The 25,348-nt window shown below is 35.7% G+C and overlaps 1 protein-coding gene across 10 annotated transcripts in view; it reads left to right on the plus strand.

Moving 5' to 3' along the window:
• Nucleotides 1-25,348, plus strand: part of PEX5L (peroxisomal biogenesis factor 5-like) — a 216,942-nt gene that overhangs the window by 111,491 nt on the left and 80,103 nt on the right. For 4 of the 10 annotated variants that reach the window (XM_012639365.1, XM_012639369.1, XM_012639371.1 and 1 more), the window contains one exon: nucleotides 15,565-15,669. The exons of 4 other annotated variants lie outside the window; for them this stretch is intronic. In XM_012639365.1, coding sequence (XP_012494819.1) covers nucleotides 15,565-15,669 — 105 coding nt within the window. Of the gene's footprint in view, nucleotides 1-13,144; nucleotides 13,211-15,564; nucleotides 15,670-25,348 lie in introns of all 10 variants that reach the window. 2 more of the 10 variants (XM_012639367.1, XM_012639374.1) reach the window with 1 other exon arrangement.

Below are 25,348 nucleotides of genomic sequence, written 5' to 3' on the forward strand. Positions count from 1 at the left end.
CCGAGTAGCTGGGACTACAGGCATGCACCACCATGCCCGGCTAATTTTTTCTATATATTTTTAGTTGTCCGATTAATTTCTTTCTTATTTTTAGTAGAGACGGGGTCTCGCTCTTGCCCAGGCTGGTCTCGAACTCCTGAGCTCAAACAATCCGCCCGCCTTGGCCTCCCAGACAGCTAGGATTACAGGCGTGAGCCACCACGCCCGGCCAATAAGCATTTTTTTAAATGAGGAAAAATGCAAACAACTTTATTTTCATTTTTCAAAGAAAAGGTGAAATTCTAAGGCTACCAAATTGTTTTTTAAGTTCTTAAAAAAGAAGAAAAAAATTCTGAGATCTCTAAATCTTGATGACTTTAATATAAAAAGTTCTACAACAGAGTAGATAGGATTTTTTCACTGAAATTTAAAATTTCTTAAAATTATTTGCAATAACATTTTTAAAAACACTATTGTAAATGGAAACAAAACCAGAAAATGAGTCTAGTGTTTTTATACTGTTGAATAAATTAGCCATAAACATATATAAATTATACCTAAAGCAACTGTGAAAGCCTAAGGGAAAAGACAGGAAGTAGGCCTCTAAAATACATTCCTTCTATGACCTTATGGTAACATTTTGAGAAAAGCAGCCTTTAAGTATAAGAAATTAAGAGGAAGTCTTTGTGTTTTTAAGACTAGTGAAAGAAATATCATAAAATTTCAATCAATGAGAACGGCATTTGGGTGCTCTAATTAACTGAAATTTTTCATCACTTTAAGATGAACTAAAGAAAAAAATACCTTTTTTTAGTGGCAGATCTTGCTAACATGTATTAATACTTCTTTCTATGTTACTAAGTACAATATATGAAGCCTAATTTTTTCTTTGAAGAATGGGGATATCACAGGCCTCGGGGCTATTACTCAGCGCATCTTTCCTTGCTGGCTGGTTCCCCCAGATGTAGTTGTCAGAGGTGGGGCTGAATATATATTGACAGTGAGACATAACTTGAAATCTTTAGGATCCTTCAAATGAGCTTGTTTGCTTGTCATTTTTTCTTCTAAATATGAAATTTTCTGGAAAAATTAATTGAGGATGCTGGTTAATGAGACTTTGTGTTCTATTTTACTTGAATAGATTATAAGTGGCTAGAAAGAAATACTGTTCTGTTGTTAATAGGGAGATTGCAACAATATAAATTTTCAGGTAGATAAATGTTAATAGGTTAAACTCATTTTGAGCTTTCTTCAATTAAATGTTCATAGGAATAGCTTAAGTGCAGGATCTAAGACCTCTTCTACTTTCTGAGACCCTTTTAGAAGTTTAATTAAAAATAGTATATATTAACATGGGAATAACTAGGATCTTAAAGGATTAATTTTTCTGTATATATAACATCTATCTAGTATCACTTCAAGCTGTCTCATAAAATAGTATCAATAGTAAAATTAGTATCAATTTCAACCTAAGTTGGGAATAGCTGTAGTCCCAGCTACTTGGGAGGCTGAGGTGGGAGGATCACTTGAGTCCAGGAATTTGAGGTCAGCCTGGGCAACATAGTGAGACCTCATCTCTGGGAAAAAAAAAATTCAACCTGCCTCATAAAATATCAGTATCATGTAGTCGTTTTTGTCTTTGGACCTCAAAGGACATAATGTATTATTTAAAGGCTATAACTGAGTTCAGACCAAATCTCTTTACAATGTTAATTTAATCTCTTTTGATATATATCTGAGAGTTAGGAAAGAAGAAAATGTGGGGCTTGTAGGGGATCCATTTACAGCAGATTAAGAAAAACTTCATAGGCAACTTAAAATTGATACTATCAAATTACTTTTCTGCCTATAGTGGCTTGGGACACAGAGTATGGACATATTTCCAGAGAGTGCAAATGACCCAATACCTTTGTGAACAAAATGGTCCACCAAAATGTCCTAATCCTTCAGAATTGGAAACAAGAAATAAATGTGGTACCTATTTATAATTCATCAAACTAGTGAACTAATTAGTAGAAATATATACTTTTGGAACTACTGGAAATACTTCAACAATCTTAAAGTCTTTTCTGTTGAATCCTTTCTTAGACTTTGAAAGTCGAAAGTCATCTTTTTTATTGTGATTATATAACTTTGATTGGACGCATTTCCTAACATGGAACTGTATTTGTCAATCCTAGAGCACATAAAACAGTCTGCGAATTCATTAGCAATCTTCTGGTACCGTGGAGTTTTGCAACTGCAGCTATAATGGGCCAGATCCAGACTTGCCTTGTGTTTCTATTGTTAGAAGAAGTACATTAACTTTTTCATTTTATTATCATGTAGCATTATCAAGTTGCTATTTCGAAAAATAAATTGTTCTTTCAGATACTATGGACTCCCAAATGCACATGAAAAATAATTTACTTGGCTAATAGGATTTTGCTGATTTATAGCATTATTAGAGCATATTGATTGTTCATGTTTACATATATTATCTATTTGCAAGGTCAGTGAGGCAGTTGTTAAAATCATCCCCACTCTCTGGCCGGGCGCGGTAGCTCACGCCTGTAACCCTAGCTCTCTGGGAGGCCGATGCCGGTGGATTGTTTGACCTCAGGAGTTCAAAACCAGCCTGAGCAAGAGCGAGACCCCGTCTCTACTAAAAATAAGAAAGAAATTAATTGGACAACTAAAAATATATAGAAAAAATTAGCCAGGCATGGTGGCACATGTCTGTAGTCCCAGCTACTCGGGAGGCTGAGGCAGGAGGATCGCTTGAGCCCAGGAGTTTGAGGTTGCTGTGAGCTAGGATGACGCCATGGCACTCTAGCCCGGGGAACACAGTGAGACTCTGTCTCAAAAAAAAAAAAAAAAAAATCATCCCCACTCTCCAGCTTAGAGAAAAATAAGATATCTGCCCAAGGTCATGCAAGAAAGTATTGTTTCTGAGTCTCAAGCCCTTCGTTTCTAACTCCATGTCCCATGCTCTGTCAACACAGACCCCACCTAACCTTAGTGACCACATGTATGTGAAGCTATATTGCTGCACGTGACTGGATTAAGGCATCCCTCGGCAACTTGGAGTTGATAGAGAGCAAATAGAATAAAATCTGAGAAAAGGCAGATATGTGGCAACTATTTTCTTCCCCTTCTGGTTTGTCAGTTAAAGGAGAGCCTCTAAGAACAGAAATATGGGATATAGATAGTGGGACTTAGGTCTCGGCACAACCCAGAAACCACAAAAGGAATTTTTTTTTAAAATAAACACTTAAATGGCAGCTCCAAGAGCAAATTCATATGTCTGTAGATATTAACAAGTTTCCTAAGTTTGAAACTAATCAGGACTATGATTATAGACAGAAAGTTTGACAGAAAAGTAAAATGAACCGGTACGTCATCTGCATACCATAGAAATGTAAATTACAGATTTATGGTGATTAGAAAAAGGGAAATTGGCCTTATTTAAAACATTCAGGCACTCCAAGTGTTCTAATTTATTTAGAGTTCCTTATGGACCTCGTCCTAAGCTAATGTCTTCATGTTTAAGTCAGAAGAGGCCAGGTTGTATCTGACAGCCAGAGACAAGCTGTAAGCCCTGCCCAAAATATGCTGCAGAGATATTAGTAAGAGCTTTTTACAAACAGAAATAAACAAACTACCCATGGTACATGATTGCTTTCCAAATGTTCTATTTTTTTAGTCGTATTTTTATGTACATATCAATTATATATTTTGACTGATGTCTATATTAACTAATTGAAGACTAAAAATGTATAAAATTTAATAAACTTCCAGTTGGAAACAAACAACTTCCTTAGAGCATTCAGATTTAGAAATCAGAAGAAATTTGCTTTTCCATAAGAAAATTATTTTTAAGAAGTTCCAAACAGTAATTTGAGGTCATGTGGCTAAAACCTCAGTCCAGCTGGAGAAAGCACAGCTTTGTTGGCACTAGCCGGCCACTCCAGGCACAAATCCTTTGAATTTCTTTTGGGCAACTCTCCCTGACAATTAGGTCAGGGTCCTTTACAGGTGGCCAAGGGTTCAGAATTTCTAGTATTCAATATCTGTGAAGTCCTTTTGATCAGATTAGAAACCACAAAAGGAATTAGCAGAGAAGGCTTAAAATAACCTTGTAAATGAATTGCCTTTGGATTTTTCTAAACAGTTTACTGAGGTACAAAAGTAAGATCTCTTTACAATCATTCATAGATGGTTGTTCTATTACTATAGTAGTGTGTTAGGGCTTCCATAACAAAGTACTAACAGACTGATGGCCTAAACAATAGAAGTTTATTTTGTCACAGTTTTGGAAGCTAGAAGTTTGAGATCAAGGTTTCAACAGGGTTGGTTTCTTCTAAGGCCTCTCTCTGTGGCTATAGACTGCTGTCTTCTTTCTGTCTTCAGAAAGTCTTCCCTCCGTGCATGTCTGTGTCCTAATTTCCCCTTCTTATAAGAATACCGGTCATATTGGATTAGAACTCAACCCAATGACCTCCTTTTAACTTAATTACCTCCTTAATGACCCTATTTCCAAATACAGTCACAATCTTAGGTACTGGGGCTTAGGCCTTCAACATAAGAATTTTGAGGGATACAACTCAGCCCACAATAGGTATTAATCCTAACTCATTAGAAACTGGTTTCTCGTTATCTACTGGTGGCTAGATTCAGCATCCTGGTCTTGCTTCTGATCCTTGACTTCTGTGCCTTATTAGTCTCTTTTAATTTAAATCATCCCAACCCTGGTCTTTGCTTGTTGGCTGCAGAGACTCAGATTTCCTCTAAATTCACTCATGGATAAAACATGAAGACATTTTATCCATACTGTAATTATTCTCTACCTCTATCGCTATTATTGAAGTCTCTTTACTCTTTTCATATCTATTTTTCAGTTTCCCTTATTTGCCCTTCTTATGTTCCCTGTGGCTCTTAAATTCAAGTTCATTACGGTGTTCTCTATAATAACCAAAAACTGGAAAATCCCAAATGTCCATCAGTACGTGAATGGGGGAACTGTGGTACATTCAGATGATAGAATATTATACAGAGATGAGAATAAAAGAACCATCCCTACTCCATGAATGAATACAAACGTAATATTGCATCTGTTACCACCTACTTCAGGAAGTCCATTAGGCCTGCAAAGTCCATGAGCTCAGCTGCAAAGGTTCATAGTCAGTTCATATTTATTGAGTACCTACTAAGCACCAGGCATTGTGGAAAGTGCTTTCATGCATACTGTCTCATTTCATTCTCAAAAATTTATGACGTAGGTAAATAGTAATGTTATCCTGTTTTCAGAACAAAAAGTGGAAGCTTAAAAAGAATAGTTTATAATAGGCAGAACTGGGATTAAAACTCCTCTCTTCTGACTCCAGTCCCAGTGCCGGTGCCAACAATGCCTCATGGCCTTCCCACTTTCTCCTCCTGACCACGGAGGCTGCACTGGCTCCATTAGCTGGTCATCGCCTTGACCACACCTGGCTACGTGTTGACTGTGGCTCACAGCTCCGAGGTCATTCTGTGCTTTCTCTAACTCTTCTCCACCAAGTGAGAGACTATTCATCTGTTTTCAAGGAACGCAAAGGCATTAAGAGGAGCCGACCCACACATTGCCAATGACCCCCAGAAGCATGTTGAGCTAAGCAGAGATGCCAGAGTCAGAGTCAGAATTTTAGAGTAGGAATCCCCAAAGGCTCGGCTTCTCTCTTGGAGCTGTTTCAGGGAAGTCAGGCAGATGGAATACCTTAGCTGCAGACCTTCTTGGCTAGTAGCTTGTGCACTTGGCCTAGTTTCTTTAATTTACTTTGCCTAAGTTGTATCAACAAAACCGGGCCATTTGGTGACTGGGGAACAAGCTGATAAAAACACTTGCACCTGCCAGAAAACGAGGACAGCCACAAAGAAGGCTTCTGAATAGTCAGGCTCCCAGGCCACAATTCTAGCTCATCAATTCGTGATAGAATTTGCCCTAAACATTCATGAACAAGGTGAATTCCAATTCACTAGTCAATCATCTTCCTCAAGAATAAAAATGATACAGTATAATTCTACCTTACGATAGATATTTGGATAAATTTACTGCCTTAGATTCAATAATTTGGTAAAAGTATATTTAACATTAGGTCTTTCCATCTTTTTTTTTTTTTTAAGAAAGAGGAATTCAATCTCTTTGTTCCAAGATAATGACTTTCAACATTTAAGGCCTCCAGTTTGATAAGGGGATTAAATTCTTCCTTGTGACTTGCTTTTTTGATTTGGTATGTATATTTTCTTTACAAGATGCAAGAAGTTGGGGGAGTGCATCTAATCACTGATAAGTAAAAGAGTTCCAGAGATAATCATATCAACCCAAGGGAACTTTTTCATGGTCTTGACCATATATTTACCTACAGGGATTCTTATTTATTGTATTTACTTTAGAATACTTTCCAATTATGGAAAATGTGAAAGAGATGGGAGTGATAAAGGAACCAAATTTTTATACATGTTTTCTCCCCAGTTTCCTTATGATCGACCTGCAAAATTCTAAGATCCTGAATATTACACCAGCTTGGCTATCTGCACACATTTAGAAACCAGGCCTCTAGTCCTATTCCCCTACTTTCTTCCCAAAAGAGGTCATGTCTCACCTCCCCTCATGCCCAAAACAACATTGATACAGCATAGTCTAAGCCTGCGGCCCCCACCCCAGAGAGACCTATTAGGGAACTGGCCACAGAGCTCCGCCACCCCCAACCCAGTCTGTGGAAAAATTGTCTCCTATGAAACTTCGGAACAGGGTTGGGAGGGTGTACAGAAGGAGATGAGCAGTGAGTGAGCCAGTGAAGCTTCATCTGTATTTACAGCTCCGCTCCTCATCACTTGCATCACCGCCTGAGCTCTGCCTCTGCCCCCAGTTCCGCATCCCCCCCAAATGGAAAAATTGTCTTCCATGAAACTGGTCCCTGCTGCCAAAAAGGTTGGGAACTGCTAGTCTAAGCAACTACCTATTCTGGTGATGAATGATTCTTGTGCTTTACTTTCTATTGAATGGTGGAATATCCATCCATTTGTTCAAGTAAAGTACAAATAGTCTGAAGTGCTTGTATTTGGAGGGGAAAGTTTTGAAAATAAAAAAGTAATCTTTAGTTCTTTGTGTTTTAGTTGTTTTCCTTTTTCTTAAAAATAACCAAAAAAGGTGCCCATTTGCAAATGATGTGAGATATTTGACAAGGAATTGAAAATAATAACAGTAACTCTTTAATTGGGATTCCATTTTTTAGTTATATATCTCACACAATCTTCAAAGGCCTGTCAAAACATAACAAATTTGAGATTTATCATACAAAAAGAAGAAAACATCTTATTCTGTATTTACTTCTTAATTATCAAATATGTATTATTTATGCCAGCCTCAATATAAGGTCAAAGTCAAAAGAAAAAAGATTGTTTTAAGCCAGAACACCCTACACAGAAAGCATTGCTTGTAAGCTCATAATAGAGAAGCTTATCCTTAAGATAAAATAAGTCTCAAGTAATTTAGAGCCACATTAATCAAAGGAAGCCGGAGAGTAAAACTTTACTAATTCAAAGCTGGTTATAGATAAATGAGGACTGAGCGCTGTTACCTTGACCATTTATGGTGAGATCGCTTGCCCAGCAAACAGGGTAAATAAGCCTTGGGACATGGTAAGAGTGAGATGGGGGGGATGTTTAATCTTCTGAAAAGAACAAACAAATGGTAAATTGTTTGTGTACAAATGGATCTTGTTAATTAAAAATAAAGTCTTATCTGTCCTTCAGAGCAAATTTTAAGCATCTTTACCTGGTAATACTTTATTAATTTTAATGAATTTTATTAAGAAGCTTGAAACTATTTCATTGCCTTAAAAGTCTAATTAAAACTTTTTATCTAATTTGGAATCACCTTCAGTCAAACTTGGCCATATTATGTGATTTCAGTATCTTTAATAATTTGAAAAAGATATCCAATACATATATATATTGAGTGCACTTGAGTCTTTATTGTGTGCCCACAGATAACTATACCAAATAACGCAAAATGGTTAAAAAGGAATAAACACAACCTTTGCTTTCACAAGGCAGTTTCATTAATGAGACATTAATGTCCATTTTACAGAGGACATTTTACAAAATAAAGGATAGTAACAAGGTTCCAAGGAGGAGCCTAATCCACGTGCACAGCTCAGATATCATGGGTACTAGACAGTTCTATCTCTCAAATGATCCATTACGTATGGGAAAAAAATGGCAAGGCATACTTTGGAACCAGTTGGTGACTCTGGTCATTGAGGACTGATTATTTAATAAAAATAGGGACATGAATTGACTTAACTTCCTCAGAAGTGCCCCAGGACAGACAGGAATGCCCCCTGGGGCAGGCTGAGGCCTGTTGTCTGGTGGAGAGCTTACATTTTAAGAGCACCAATGGACATGACTTGCCAATTCTCTGCCGCAGGCCTAAATGCTCCAGGTTTTTGGAGAGTATGTTTCAAGGACTATAAGATGAAAGCTACTGATTGGGCACATGCAGTTATTGTTTGTCAATTAAAAATTTATAAAAAGAAAAGATTTGTGAGTCCTATTAGGAGAGACTCCCTGAATCCTTAACAAAAACAGTGAGAGCAGCAGCAGGGGCCTGTTCGGGTAAGTAGGACGGCTGGAAATGCAGGGCCTGGAAGCAACAATAGACCAACCACCCAGAGGTGACAAAGACCACAGCTCCAGGGACAACACTGCAGCAGCAGCAGCAGCAGCAACAGAGATGCCACACTGACTGTTGAGAAGACCCCTGCTCAGCAGGAGAAGGGCCAATTTGTCCCCTAGCCACAGTAGGCACAACTTACAGGGCCACTTTTAAGGTCCCACAAAAATGTTTTAAATTTACTCTCTCTTAAAATCAAAACTTAAAAAACTGACTATTTTATAATAGTTAATATGTAATTGTGTAGTCTGGATTATTTTTGTCTTCATACCAACACCGTCATAAAAAACAATTTAAAAAATTTTTTTAATGGAGGAAGGAGCCCATGAAGGCATAAGTGCCTAAAGCCCATGAAAGTCATAATTTCATCCTGCACCATTCATTCAAGCCAAGGAAAGTGAATGTGCGTATGGTGAGCTTGGAATCGCAGTGACCCTCATGGGTGGAGGGAGGCTTAGAGTCAAAGACCATGCAGATTGTTATCCAAGACTTTCTCCCAGCGCGCCCAAACACATAGTCTGGAAGCGTGAAACAAAAAAGGCCAGTTAACACATAGCATGCTGAAGGCTCAGTGGTTATATAGTAGAATGTAATTAGAGTCACTCCTCATTAATCTCAGAAGACTTCCTAGAAAAGATGATGGCCTGAAGAAGTGTGCACCTGTCATCTTGAATAAAAACAATGCTGGAAGTGGGGAAAAGATAGTAAGGGAGAAATATATGGAGGATCAATTGGAAGTCCTCCTTTTAAATGCCCTGTGTCATTATTTTAAATCGATAGGCACTAAATTCTTTGCTGCAACTTGACTATCCTTATTAAGGAACCATAAATCTCATTTTCCAGGTGCAAACAGATCCCCAAATCAATGGTGAATTCATTATGAGTTGTGAATTCCACATATGAATCTCTGGTTAAGAAAAAAGAATTCTGTCCGTGTTTCCCATTTATTTACACGTAGATCTGTTCTTCCTTCAGGATGTTTAAAAACAAGAATTGACCAGTATGCCAAGATTTAGTTTTATTTTTACCACTTTAAAAACTTACCAAACATTCTATTGGGGGAGAAATGAGTTGAGAACCAGCATGGCCTGAACTCTAAGCTGTGCTGGAAGAAATCTACCGGAGCACACCTTACTGGGAAAGGACAAAAAATGGTAGGCCAGGATCGCCAGCGTTCAGAGGCTACTGCAAAGCATTGCCCTGACCTGTTCCCATGTTGGGACCTGGAAGAGAGCTTGACACTTACCATGACATTTGTCTTCCCAAGGGAAAGAAGGTTCTCCCAGCTCTGTACATGAGAGGTATGAACAGTCATCAAAGATAAGCCTTTTTATCCTGGATTGGACCCTGAACCAGAAAAAGGGACATTATTGGAAAAACTGGAGAAATCCAAATAAAGCCTATAGTGTAGTTAATAGCATTGCACCAATGTTCTCTAGTTTGACAGCTGCCCTTTAGCTCTGCAAAATGTTAACCATCATAGGGGAAGCTGAGTAAATGGAATGGGGGGACTTGGTACTATCTTTGCAACTTCTCTGTGTATCTAGAAATATTGCCAAATAAAAAGCTGTTAAAAAAAAAAAGGAGGCTCTTTCCTCCTTTTTGTGGCCAGTTTCCTGCAGGTGCTTCAATCCAGGGTACAGAATTTGTGAGACGTATAATTTTTTAGTACATGCAAAACTGAATGCCATTTCATTTCAAACAATATTACTAAAATTATGCAGACTGCAGACATTTGTTTACATGTATGTATATATAAAGAAATGTATTCCATATATCCATGCTTGTAAGCTTGATGGTAGTAGGTCTATCCTTAAAACATCCTAAAAAATTATTTAATATCTCCAATATTGTGGAAAGAAAATATAAGTTTGGAAAAAATCATGAAAATATGAAAGTCATTATTTTTATTTTATTTCTATTTTTCTCAATTTTTGGCAACAATGTATATTAATTTTTATAATCAGAAAGAAAGGAAGGCTATTTTTTAAATTCATATGTTAGACAATTTGAGGTTAGCAGAGATGTCTAGCATTTGTAGTCTTTTAATTTTCCCCTGATCTAATATATCTCCATTTCTTCTGTTCAATATCTCTGACAAGGAGACTCTGGATTATTATTGATAAAGAATAATAAAAATAATTTTTAAATTATAAATTCCATGGTAGCAGTAATAGAATCTGCAACTATAAAATTGCTTCTCAGTGCACTAACTATGGACTTACATACTTTAAGTATTTTATGCACCCAAAATAGATCTCAGGAAAATCTTAGGAAAGATGCCATTTAATGGCATGTAGTTAGCATTTAATAAGAATTAGAGGCCCGGTGCGGTGGCTCACGCCTGTAATCCTAGCTCTCTGGGAGGCCGAGGCGGGCGGATTGTTTGAGCTCAGGAGTTCAAAACCAGCCTGAGCAAGAGCGAGACCCCATCTCTACTAAAAATAGAAAGAAATTAATCGGACAACTAAAAATATATAGAAAAAATTAGCCGGGCATGGTGGTACATGCCTGTAGTCCCAGCTACTTGGGAGGCTGAGGCAGTAGGATCACTTGAGCCCAGGAGTTTGAGGTTGCTGTGAGCTAGGCTGACGCCACGGCACTCTAGCCTGGGCATGAGAAGGAGATCTTATCTCAGAAAAAAAAAAAAAAAAAAAAAGAATTAGAGAGATGCTAAAGCTTATAAACCTATTAAGTTCTACAGATTAAAAAAAAAGTTTACATGCATAAAATGCTTGTTAGTTTTCCATGCAGATAAAAAAAAGCAAAAGCATTTTGTTAGAAATGTGCTCATGAGCAAAATTATTGACCATCTCAGAAAATGTTTGCTTAGAGCCAATCTGTGTGATTATAGTGAGATGTGGCTGCTGCCCAAAATTTGAGCGATATCGTGAACAACTTACATTTATGGCAGTCAGTAACGGTGGCAAGGGAGAGCCCTCCAGCCTGGCTAAGCCCAGTGAAAAAATAACAAGGGTTGGTAGAGAAGGAAGCTTGCAGGCTTGGGAGGCCAGTCTGGGTCCCATCCTGGCTCAGCCTCAGAATGGCTTTGAGGCCTGGGCTAAATCATACTATGTCTGAGCTTCAAATTCCTCAACTACCTGTGGAAGATAATGTCTACCCCACGGAGTTATCATGAGATGTAACTTTTTTACATAACTAAGTAAAATGACGTCAAACATCGAGCAGAGTGCCCGGCACATGATAGCTTCTCGAAATAGTTTAGTAATTCCTTTCCCGGGGAGACAGGCCTGGAGCCAACACCTCCTCATCCGAAGACATCTGGTGGCTCCACAGCCTAGTATCCAGCCTGTAAGGATCCTGTGACATCTAATATTTTGTACTCTATTTCCTACATTCCACATTTTAAAAAAAGAAAAGAAAAGAAGTAGGCTTCTTACGTGTGTATATATAAAGAAATATATTCCATATATCCATATGGGTTTTCTGTATAAGTGTTAATGTCACTCGTTAGACTTCATGTTTCATTCATTTGCGCCTGCTCTTATAATAGAAGCTAATAAAAAGATTACTCTTAAGAATTATTATTTGTTAGAAAAACTGTCATTTTATATATTTCCTTTGTGGGGAAACAAATGATAAAAGAAATATCAAAGAATTTTCCAGCACTAAGAAAAATAAGAGTTCCCCGTTTTGCTAATATTGTTTTCCAAACAGCCAAAAATATCTCAAGAAAGTCAATAAGGAAATGGGGAAAAGTGATTTTGAAATATTATTTGAAAATAAATAGACTGAAATAATTGCTGGAAGATGTCGCGATGTGATAAACAACTTCTAAAATTTCACTAGTCTTTTCTGTTGTTGCTAAGAATAACGTAGAAGTGTGCAAGCTTAACATAAAGTGCATAAACCACTTATATGCTTGAATGTATATTGAGTATATATTTCATTTTTGCTGTCTTCACATTGTTTCAAATAATAGATCAATATTGACCCCTTAGTGTGGTTATGTATAGAAAATTGCATTTGAAGCCTGAACAATTATGCGTATATATTTCTTGCAATGTTTTAAGCTACTGCCTTCAAAAAAGAAAGAAACCAGCACAGTTGTACTGTGATCAGCCCTGCAGAGCTGCTGATAAGCAAAATTGTACAGTTTCATGAATTGCCAAATCAATTATCTGTCGGGTTCTGAATTCTAGAAGCATTTTCCCACAACATAGATGGACAAGTCAGAAATAACACAGTTCGATTGTAAGATACCAGCTGAAGGTGGCGGTACGATCTGGGGGAAATCTTGCTTTGATATATGAGGTATTCGCTTGACTTGGCAGTGGTTTTAGACACCGCATCTGGCACCATGGCGATGTCATTTTGGCAGTCCTTCCCATTCTGCTCTCAGACTGTACCACACTTGTGAGGCTCACGGGGTATTATCTCAAAAGCCAAAAGGCTGTAAAGAAAAAAGTTGCTAGCAGGCACTAACATGGGTATCATGACTTTTTTCAGGTAGTAGGTGTAACCTTGAAGAAAAAGTGGCACTGTCTTCAAAAAAGTGACCTGACCCTGGCTTTGGTGGGTTTTTTCTGCAAGAAATAAAAAGCACCGCATGTGTTTATTGTACATCCTTTCTAGCTGACCACTGCTTTGTTCTAGAGTTCAGCATGAAAGGACTAATTTTTGTTTCGTTTTTGTTTTTGTTTTAGTGAAATGGCATGTCCCTTGCTAATTCTAGCTATTATAGTTGCACATGTAAAAAAATATCTCTATGTAGTTTATGGATTGGTAGCATTTCAAATAAATGGTATACTGAAATATTGACCTGAAATTTTTTGAGATGCTTATCAATTGACATTTTTTTCTTAGCCCATGAAGAGTCTGAATTATTATTTTTAAATAAAATTATACCTCATAACATTAGATTTGTTGTTTTAAATATAGTAGGAATTTAAATATAAGCATGCCACTTTGTTTATTGCTATATTATTAGAATTTCTTGAAGCATGGAAAGAATTTTTCACAAATGATTTTGCTCTTTTGAAAAAAGTAAGCTGCAAAAATATTTGTTATAAACCATATTTAGTCTATAAATAAGCGTAGCTTATAAAAGTGTACTAAGCTTATAGTGTGTAACTTTTCATCCAAATACTTTTTATATTTTGATAAAATGTCAAAACATTTAATAGTGTCATAATAAGTCTTTTCCCAGAATTCAGAATTGTATGCAACTCTATTTTAGGAAGTTCACATTGCTTCATTAAAGAAGAAACCTGGAATCATTATGCACCTTGATTTGTTAGGCAATGAATCATTAAATTTTCCTTTATTCTTCTACGAGTAAGTTATTCTAAGAATTGTGACCATATAAACTTTTCAGAACACATATGAAAATTACCACTGATATATCTGCTGAATAAAATCTCTAGCATTTGATATTCCATTTTGGAAATAACACATTATCATTCAATAATGCTAGTTATAAAGTCAAACCAAAAAAAACAAACTTTCAGCATTGTAAACAGATTCACAAATTTTTGAATCTAATAACTATAAAAAACTTTTTCTTTGTTCTCATAAATAAAAGCTACCACTGGCTACGTTTTAGAAAGTCAATGCCTGAGAAAATGGACAATGTTTTGCTCCCTAGAGCAACCTTCTAAATACTTAAAGCCCTTGGAAAGCCCAAGATGATGTAATTCTTTTGTTGTTGTTGTTGCATGGACACTATCAAGATTTATTAAGCTCTGGATTTAATATCAACCCTGCCTTTTAATTCCCTTTTTAAACAACAGATCCCCATATGCCCATATTTGTCTCTTTGCCTATGATATCTCTGTCTGCTACATTTGTGTTTTAAATAGATTTACAACACAGATATTCACATGCGCTCTTAGTATAAAATTATTTTCTCCAGGGAGGCTCTGCCCAGAGACCTGAGCAAATGCAGGTTTTTTGTTTTTAACGTATTTAAAGATTATTTAATTTTTATGTAGTATGAGATGTTTCTAATTGAGTTGGGAAGGTGATATTTTATTTTTTCTTATTATGCCATGTTTACTCTCAAAATAATAATCTGGTAAACTCAAATAACAAAAAGCCAGCACAATCCCTTACAGTCCATAATTCTGCTTCTTTGAAGCAAATAATGTAGGGATATGTATGGGTGTGTATATATCTCTGTATATATACGCATTTATGGAGATATATATGTATGTGCCTCGATGTTAATTATCCTTTACTTACATCTGGATTTATGGGGCTCTCAAATTAAAAGATATGTCTAAAATTCTACTTATTAAATTTATTTGGCCTCAAAACGTTGAGCGTTGCAATATTTTTTTCCACCAAGGTCATACTATCTCCACAAAACAAGCTGGGTAAATTCCTGTTGTGTCAAGTCACTGAAGAATTTTTAGAGATTTGATAACATTTTTACTCTTTTTGTCCCAATCCACTCAAAAACGACAAAGATTCCAGAGACCAACCAACAAAAGCCCTCTGTGGGAGTCAGATCCTGATCCTAACCCTTGCCCAAACCCCTCATCGTCATTCAAAATATTTAAGGATTATATAGTAATAATTTATAAATGAACATAACAGGCAACCCATAGTGTTTTTAAATTGATATTATTTTCAAATGTTCATGTCATGTTAATTGCTTTAAAATATATTATACATATAAAATACTATGTTAAAATTAAATATAACACGTCAGCTGTAAAGGTGAAAAGTAGCTAACTAAAAGTTCACAAATAATCTTTTTTCAGATTTTGTGTGTTTTCTCCTCAGCCAAAAGCCTCAAGATTCACTTGCAGCAGCCTACCTCTTCAATTATGTTGGATTGCTCTTTAAACATTAGAATATCTTGTAATAAATAATAAGTTAAAGATTTCTCCTGACACAAGTCATTGTTGATTTCACTGTTATAGGGAAAAGGCTCTAGGGCGGCAGATAAGGCTGTTGCCATGGTGATGAAGGAGATACCGAGGGAGGAGTCTGCTGAAGAAAAGCCCCTCCTTACTATGACATCACAGGTGGGCAGACCCATAGGGTTCATGTAGGAAGCTGACATATGTTAATATCTCAGACATTGTGATTTTTAACTAGAAAAAAAAACATTAACTCTCGAACCAATTTTTTTAAAAAGACAGTTTCAATGAAACAATTGTACAAGTATAAATGAAATGAAAATTGCTAAAAAAAGAAAATTTGTCCTCTAGTTATTTATTTGTGGATATTAATTTTCATTGCTTAACTTTAGTTAAAAAAAAGAAAGAAAATGTATGTGCAAGTAAAACATGCTACTTCTTTATAAAGGAGTCTTGTTAACAACTTTGGGAAAGAAATAGCAATTAAGATAATGGTACATTTGAACAACAACCAAAAAAAATCAAATTCCTATGAATAAATGTAAGTTATATTTTATACATATGTCAGTTTACCAGTAGAATATCTAGATTTTCTTAAATGTTAAATATATTTATGTTGTGACTATGCATACTACATATATGTCTATACATATTTATGTGGATAACTAATTTACAGGAATGAGACAGAAGTCCCTGAGTCCCCATGCAGAAAATGGCATTTGTGACCTCTCTTATACTTAGTGACCTTGAGAACAAAAATACCATCTCTATTATAAGCACAGGAGGGCCATTTTCAGCATTTATTATAACAAGTATAGAAAAAAGTTTGCATTTGTATGCAAAGACATGCTGAGACTGTGAATCGTGTACGTCCTCAGGGACTTTTGAAACACCCTGTAAAATCTACATAAATATGTATAATATACTCATCACCACTCTGTGGAACTACCAGTTTTAAATTTTTAAATGGAAAATATTTTTACTTGCATTTATCTTATAATTTAGATTAGATTGTTATTTTAAACATTTCATTTTTTCCATAATGCAATAGTAAATGCAATGATTCAGTTCCGATTATATGAACATGCCTAGAATTCGAAAAATGTCCATTTACAATCCTCATGAAAGACATTTATATCAAAAGCTAAATTGTGGCAACTTATTTTTAGAATATCAGCAGATCTCATCACCAGCTGCTGCCAACATGTGTGATTTTATTTTATCCTAAATGCTATGTTGTAAGTAATAAAAATTATAACATATTAACATCAATATTCAATAATTTTTTTAAAAGTTATTAAGAATTTCCAGGACTTAGGGATAAATTTTATGTTGTCAGTTTTTTTAATCCATAAAAAAGAGATGTTTCTTCCCAGTGACATAGTACTGGTTGGAAAGAAATGTGCTTGATATTTACCAAATTCCTCGTTCTTTACTTGCTTTACATAGTAAAACATACACAGTTTTACACTTATTTCCTGCCAGTGAGAGTCAGACCTTTATAGACTCCCATTTCCGAATATGAAGTCCACAGTCCCTCAGGTGAATGCTATGGGAGATGAGAACTACTTGGAGTTCTCTGCTAATAATACAGCCATCTACAAATGTAGGTAAGACCTATCCGAATTTGCAACTGACACAGTTGTGCTATAATATATCATCTCAAGACTTCAAAATATAGGATAGGCTCCAGTCCCCAAAATTCATTTTCCCCAAAATCATGCATTGCTATGTACTTTCCAGTAATCTTTTTCAAGTATTCAAAATTACCATTATAACCTAAGTTTGAACTTAAAATTTAATGCAAAATAATATTTTGATTTTTTAATTTAGAAAAATATGTGATTATTACCATTTTCTCATATTCAGAACATTTGTTTGTACCAAGTTCCTTCTTTAATCTCTAATGTTGCATTAACTGTTTTTGAGGTACTAGTTACAATTTTACTGCATGAAGATTATATAATGCTTTCTTTGATAGATCATGTTCTTATTGCATACTGGCCAGCTTATGAATCAGCAAACAGAGTTCTGATTCATAAAATTTAATGCACCTGTTATGTTGATAATATTACATAATTAATTCAGTGACAGCTGTGATACAATTATTTCCCAGTCAAATGCAGTTTTGTTAGTTAATATACTTTTTCCACTATACACAAGTGGCTTCTTCCCTGCCATGCACCAGTGGCGTGCACAAGCCAAAAAGATGCAGAATGATCTGGAAAAGTGAGTACTTCTCATGGCAACCATAGCATCCAATCAGTGTACCATACCACATTCTTACTTGTTATCCTGTGTGAATGTACTAGTGTCTTGACACATGTTTGTCCCAGTGTCTCCTGTATAGCCCCTTCTGACATAGTGCTACATACCGCTGAATACATCAACTCATCTTCATCACTGGTATGTTGATGCCAGCTGCTCATGTCACAGATCCCAGATATGTCTGAAGCTAATTGCTGCTCTCTCAATAATATTGTCTTTGGGACAATCACAATAGATAAAATACAGAATCACTCGCTGAAACACTGAGCCCTTACCTAATTTAGTAACTGTTCACTCAACAAATTGTAAGTGTAGAATAGTTCTATATTCCAGCATTTTTTATTATGTGATTATTATGGTGTGCTCCTCAACTTTTAAAGGGATTAAGTCAAACAATACTCCAGTAAATCCATCTATCCTATATTGAAAAAACTGAACAAAGCAGAAGAGTTGGCCAGATGACCTGAACTGAGAAATTACTGGACCACTGAGAGTTGCTCTTTTTGTTTAACATAATTATTACTTCTGTATTAACAAACAGTATGTCAGGCACTTCACAGAAGCTCAAGTTCATGCTGTCCTAGGATAACACTTAAATCAAACCATATGCAAATAAGTGTGCATTGATGAAAGGTTTGAAGAAAAATATGTGAATCATCAAGTCTTTGAGGAAAAAATGTTTCTCTAGACCTGTGCTGTCCGATTCAGTAGCCACCAGCCACATGTGTCTCCTGAGCACTTTGTGGCTACTCCAAATTGAAATGTGCTGCAAGTGTAAAATGCACACCAGATTTTGAAGACTTAATCCAAAAAGATAGTGTAAACTATCACATTAATGATTTTCATGTTAATCAGATGTTGAAATTACTGTATTTTAGCTATATTGGGTTAAACCAAATATATTAAAATTAATTTCACTTGTTTCGTTTCAGTTTTTTTAAAGGTGGCTACTAGAAAATTTTTAATTATAAGGTTCTCATTATATTTCTATTAAACAGCACTGCTCTAAACTATAATAATATAAACAAATTCAGTTTGAGAATAGATGGGAAAACTGTGTACCAGAAGATTGATTATATCATAAGAAAAAATGTATTATGTTTATGAGAATGAAATGACTTTAGTGAATAGTTTTCTCTCATAAGGAACCTTCAGACATTTTCATTTTGGCCATATGTCCTGGGTACTTTCTTTTAGCAAGGTATATACCCCATTCATTTTTGCCTATAGAGCAGTGTTTTAAAACTGTGTTCTAGGTCTCTTTTTGTTAAAGGACTTTTTTTATTCGAACCCAGCCCTTGTTCTTCTGTCACCACCCCTATACCCCGATATTGATTTACTTTTTGTGCCTGATAAAGATAAAAAGAGTAATGTCCTCAACTTGGAAGACTTCTCAAGAATACTAAATACGGCCTTGTTTGGGTTTCTGTTACTAACTTACAACAGTTGCCTTAATTAAGTTCTCAGGCCTGCCTTAGTGTTAGTTCCACTCAACCTGTAAATGGTAATATCTGTTCATTTCCCTATGAATAGAGTCACATTTTATAAATCTAACTGTCCTGTCAGGAAAATATGTGTAGTCAGCTGACATTTAAATCGAGTGAAAGAGTTGAAAGTTATCACATGGTTATCTTTTACCAGAAGATCCAGGGCACGTTTACCTAGGGTGTGGGGGTGGGGCCGGGGCCACATGTGGCCTTCTGGATCCTTGAGTGTGGCCTTTTGACTGATCCCAAACTTCACAGAACAAATCCTTTTAATAAATCCCTCTGATAAAGGGATTTGTTCTGTGAAGTTTGGATTTGGTCTAGAGGCCACGTGTGGCATTGAGGCTGCAGGTTCCCCACCCCTAGATATTTAAGGTATGTATGGTAGTGATTCAGTTGCCTTGTCTTTTCAATAAATTGAGTCAGTTAATTTAATTTTAATAATAATGAATCTCTCACAATATGGTCACTGTTTTGATGGGCATTGCACAAATTTCTAAACTTGGATAGGACTAATAAGGCCACAAACAAGTAGTTCAATTACAAAATTGTGAATGAAAGCCTACTTCACAAATGGCACATAATTTAAATCAACAATGTCACAGATAATAAAGGAATTTTTGAAATGCACAAAAATATACCTATTCAAAGCATATTTGTGTTTTGCTCATATAGAAATAAAATGGTCTTAAAATTTTTTTGTTATTTAAACGAAGTAAAAAGACATAGCATATTATTACAAGTTTTTTAAATCAACATTACAAATATGAGATGTTTGTCAATAGTTTCTTAACTTATTAGCTTCAATGTTTTAACTTTTAAAATTATTCTTAAAGAACAAAAATGCTTAAGTATAAAAACAGAATATTTTACCTTAAACTAAAACATTTCAAGATTATCTACCTGAAATGTAAAATTATGGAGTAATGTATTATCATCCCTTCCAGACATGTTTTATCATCTAAAATATATTTTGTTTCAGGGTTAATTCTTAGTGATATGTTATTACAAACCTTTAGCTCTATATTTTTGAATGAAACATCTAAGCAATGTAATTTTTTAAAGATAAACTTATAGTCACAAAACAAGCAATATAAACATACATGAGTATTTAAAAGTAAAATACTTTTTTTTTGTTTATTAGGTCCTGGTAGATTAGCTCATTTAATAATTTAATTTTTAAACATTGAAATTAGAGAAATCTAAGTTAAACTAAGGCAAATGTGTTTGCAGATAAAGTTTTAATACAGACAATAATCCGTTAGAGCTGGATGATACAGTCTGCATTTGTTCAACACAAAGAAAGTGCTGGATTGATGAATGAAACAATTTGGCTGTGTCAGAGCTAATAGTAGCCACATCAATTGACCAGTCTGAATAAGTCATAATTCAACTGAATTCATTTGATTAAATATTTGATTACAAGGAAAGTGGAAAGGTTCAATAGTCTTTTGAATACTGATTGACAAGAAACCCTTACATGCAAGTTCTTACCTATCTTCTTACTTCTAAACAAAGAGTTTTCTTTTGTTTCTATGTTCATTGAGCACTTAAAAATTTTCCCTCAGAATCTACAGATTTGAATCTCTGATTTAAAATCACTGAAAGGAGTAATAGGATTGTGTCTTGTAGTGTTACTGGCCTCCCGTTCACACTGGTCCAAGTCATTCTTCCAAGTGTTCGATGGTGTAGATCAGGCTTAGCCCTTTATTTCAGTTTTTCTCGTAGGCATTCACTTTTGGCATTCTTGACCTCTTGGCAGAAAGCCTTAACATCCTTGGTAGAAGGCGTGCATTTGGAAATATTTCTAGAGGTGCCACTAGGTCTCCAAACATTTAAAAGTTGTGACTGGGAGAAAACGGGCTTGGATGTTTGCAAGGAAATTGGTAAACGTTTCTGAGGACCACTGACCTCTCTGTGAATTGATCAAACCCAGTATGAAATTAAAAATTCCCCTGCAGTCTTTCTTTTGTACAATTCACCATTCAGTTACACTGTCTGTATAAAATCAGTCGACTGCTACTACGGATACAAGAAAATACTTGGATGAGGTCTCTACCCTGAAGGAGGTCACAGTCTAGTGGGGAGGGAAACAGATAAAACTAAGATTCTGATACTAGGTAAAGTATGGGAACATGGAAGTGCTATGTAGAGGAACTCACTGGCTGGCACCCAAGAAGCTTCCTAGACAACGTGTCAGTTGAACAGGGTCCTAAAAGAGAAATGAGAATCTGTCACCATTAGAAGGGTCTTTGAACTGATCCAAATACTGAGAAGAGGCCAGAGGAAGATAAGGAATAAAAAATAAAAACAGAGACAAAGTTCTTAGCAACTAATGGAATGAATGGGTCATTTCAACTCAGCTATGATAATCTGATTAGAACAAAATTTGCAATCAATCCAACTTAGTTATTAAAAAAATTAGAAAACTTTGACTAACCTTTTATTATTTTTATAACATCAACGTACTCTATATCCAAAGGATGAAATGAGAGAAGTTCATAAAGAATTTTCAAACTAAAGGAAGTAATTCTAAGAGAAAGTCAATAAACCTTATCTTACCAATGATAAGGAGAGAGTAAATGATGTGCAATTTGGAAATAACGCCTAGAGGGACAGCTTGGGGAATTCAGTTCAGTTGGAATTTTATTTTATGATCTAAAAGATTTATTTATTCTCACGTAACCAAAGGTAAAACCATAAACTTGTTTGAAAATGAGGAGATAGGCATGGGAAAACTATTTTTATCTGTACAAATAAAAATAAAATGGTACTTCTTATGGCTAAAATAATCATTCCTAAATTCATCCAATTTTAAACACAATTTTAAACTGGACTGTCTGAGATAGATCTTTTTATGTCTTCAGCTTCTGCAAAGTCACTGTCTCATTCGGTAGCCATTTATTGAACCCTTTTTATATGTAGACATGCTATTCAAAGCTGTGAAGGATATAAACACGAGTAAGGTATAGTCTCTGACCTCAGGGCTGATAAAAGATTTCTTTATCTTTGTAACATCTCCTGTTTCATCTTCCATATCTCCATTAAAACCAAAAATCTTTCAGTTCAGTTTCAATTACCTTTTCATACTATCAGTCACGTGGCCTTTCACCTATGAGCCCTGCCGTTATCCTCCACTCCAACCCGAGCATTTCCCAGTAGTTAAACTGTGTTCCAGCTTGCAAACCATTGACTCAGAAAGTATTACAGTTTGTTACTCCCTCTTTGCTTCGTACTTATGGAAGAAAGTCACAGGAGCAGCTTAGCTGTAGGAGTTGGGCATTCATAAAAATTCCACCGGTCCAGGTGTGAACTATGTTTAGAAACACAGCAGTAGGTGTGGAAGAGACACCGAACTCATGCAGCAGCCTAGAAGACTGGAGAGGCCACACCGTTGTCCCAGGCTCCCTAGGTCTCTCCAGAACAACCTCCCATTTGCTGAGTAATTCTGAGCATGCGAGAGGTACTTTCTCCAGTAAATGCATCTGAAGTTTGAATGAGGAGAGAGACTCCAAAAACAAAAACATCATATTACCTTTGATAAAGCAGACTTGCCTAAAAGGACAGACCTCTTGTTGAATTGTGCCTCTTCTCTTGTTTTCCCATTGATGTTTATGGTGACAAAGGTCTTACTTTCTAGAATTCTTTTATCAGATTTACACTATAGTTTCTCAGCACTTACTACTAAATATATCTACAGAAATCTAACACCCTGATCTTCTAGCAATATAGGTAATATAGGCCCATTCCACACATGTATGCACAGAGCTGTGATTTAGGGATAAATTCTTAGTCCTTTTTTTTTTCTTTTTTTTTTTTTTTACAAAACCATCTAATTGTATCTAAAGTAAAGAAAGAGTATAAGGGACCTTTTCATGGAATTTATTTCATACTTATCTAAATAACAATTGATATTTCTCAAAATCATGACTAAGAGGACTCAGTTGTTCTTAGTTATCTATCAGTGAAATTAGACTTTTCTTCAGAGAAATAGTAACTTTTCTTCAAAGAGATAGTTCTGACATCATACATATTCATACTTTTATGATTTTTGTTTTATTTAGAGACAGCGTCTCGCCCTGTGACCCAGGCTAGAGTGTAATGGAATGATCATAGCTCACTGTAGCCTTGAGCTCCTGGGCTCAAGGGGTCCTTCTGCCTCAGCCTCCAGAGTAGTTAGGACTACAGGTGCACATTACCACACCAGGCTAATTTTTTTATGTTTTTGTAGAGACGGGGTCTTGCTATGTTGCCCAGACTGGTCTCAAACTTCTGGCCTCAAGGAATCCTCTCGCCTGGGCCTCCCAGTGCTGGAATTACAGGTGTCAGCCACTGCACTTGGCCCATATTCATACTTTTAAAGTGGCAGTTGAATTGGTTGAGTTTAGTCTTTGCACCTTATACACTTTATCTAATGGATCAATAAGACCTAGAACCAGAGGCCAGAAACCAAAATGCCCTGCTTAATAAATGTAAGCCTGTTACAGTAACTTCTATGAGTATAGTGTGGTGCCATATTTGATGGTGACTGTCATCCTCCATGCATGCTTATAACGCAGCAGAATTCAGATCAGATCTCACTTGACAGCCATGAGAAGGCCAGAGTCTGGAGGTGGGTATTGTTTGTGAAGTTAGGACCACATCACTACGGTGATATCACACTAGATGTGTTCATTACATTAAGCACATATAGTTAAAAGAGCAGGTTCTACCAGGAAATATGCATTAATGTAAGGCTCCATTGAAAACTGTTATATGCAATTTGTACATGAACTAGCAATATAAATGAGATACAGATTCTGGGACACTAATCACATTTTCAGATGAGCTCACAGAATCACTGATGTTTAGCCATTTCATCATTTTCTGCTATATTATATTCTAGACCAGTGCTCTCAACTACATTTGCAGATAATAAAATGGAGTTTTATGCCAGAAAATATTACAAATCACTCCTAAACTCAAATAGACCATGGCATTTACAAAAACTGAAATATATTTTATTCCAGAAACATGGGAGTCTCATGGTCCTGCAACATTTAAAAACATTTCAATAGAAATAGAAGGGGTGGTACCCAAGAATGTTCAAATTCCAAAATGCAAAGAGACTCAAAGTTTCTCTCATGGGTCAAAGTCGCATTCTAAAAAGAGATTAAAACAACAACAAAAAAAAATCAGACCTTGGATAATTTGATTCCCAGCAAAATGTGTGAGTTTTTGTACATAGTTACACTAAAACTTGTAACAATGGAGGAAATGTCTATCACTGTAATTCGAACACTGAAAGAAGAGGAGCATTCTCAATGCTTATCCCTCACTGACGTACACAAATATGTGTGAAAATAAATTGCCAACTCCATGCCAAAATCTTAAACTCTCATGGAGACATGACATTTATCCATGTTTAAATGAGATTTATCCACGCTTAAATAGCATGAATATGTTAAAGTACCAAATGTGTCACTTGGCTTCCAGGTTCCAAATGACCACTAAATGCTTCCATATTGCTTTTTCAAAAATAATAGAATTACATTTTTTCTTCTCATATTTACCATTGTTTATGTCCCTTGCCATCTTCCATCAGCTCTAAGCTATAATACCCCTGACACTGCCAAAGAAACAATGAAGTAAAAGTGAGTAGAGTAATATAAAATGTTTTGATTTGGTGATACTCCAAAGCACTTGGTTTCTTATTTCATGTGTCTCTTAAAATGCACCTTTACAAATAAGTACTTAAAAATCCAGAGATTGTGAGGAACATCTTTTTCCTATGAAAACTAGATGGCTGTGACCACTTTAAGAAAAGACAATGTAAAAACCCCTGAAAACCTAAGACAGTGAATTAGGGATTAACCACTTGTGTATTTTCTCCCTTAACCATAGAAATATAATATGAGGAAGTGTGGATTCAAAGAGGTACAGAATAAACTGAAAGTAAATAGTTGGCTGCCACTGATAATTAGAGATCCCCTAAAAATCGAACAGAAAGATTGCTGAAATTAGAGAACAAGCTAATGGGAAAACATATTGAATTTGAAGAAATCTGTTTTACATATAGATTTTTCACAAACATATCTACTGGATACCTG

Source organism: Propithecus coquereli, unplaced genomic scaffold (genome assembly GCF_000956105.1).
Source record: "Propithecus coquereli isolate 6110/MARCELLA unplaced genomic scaffold, Pcoq_1.0 Scaffold14, whole genome shotgun sequence".
Classification (NCBI taxonomy): Eukaryota; Metazoa; Chordata; class Mammalia; order Primates; family Indriidae; genus Propithecus; species Propithecus coquereli.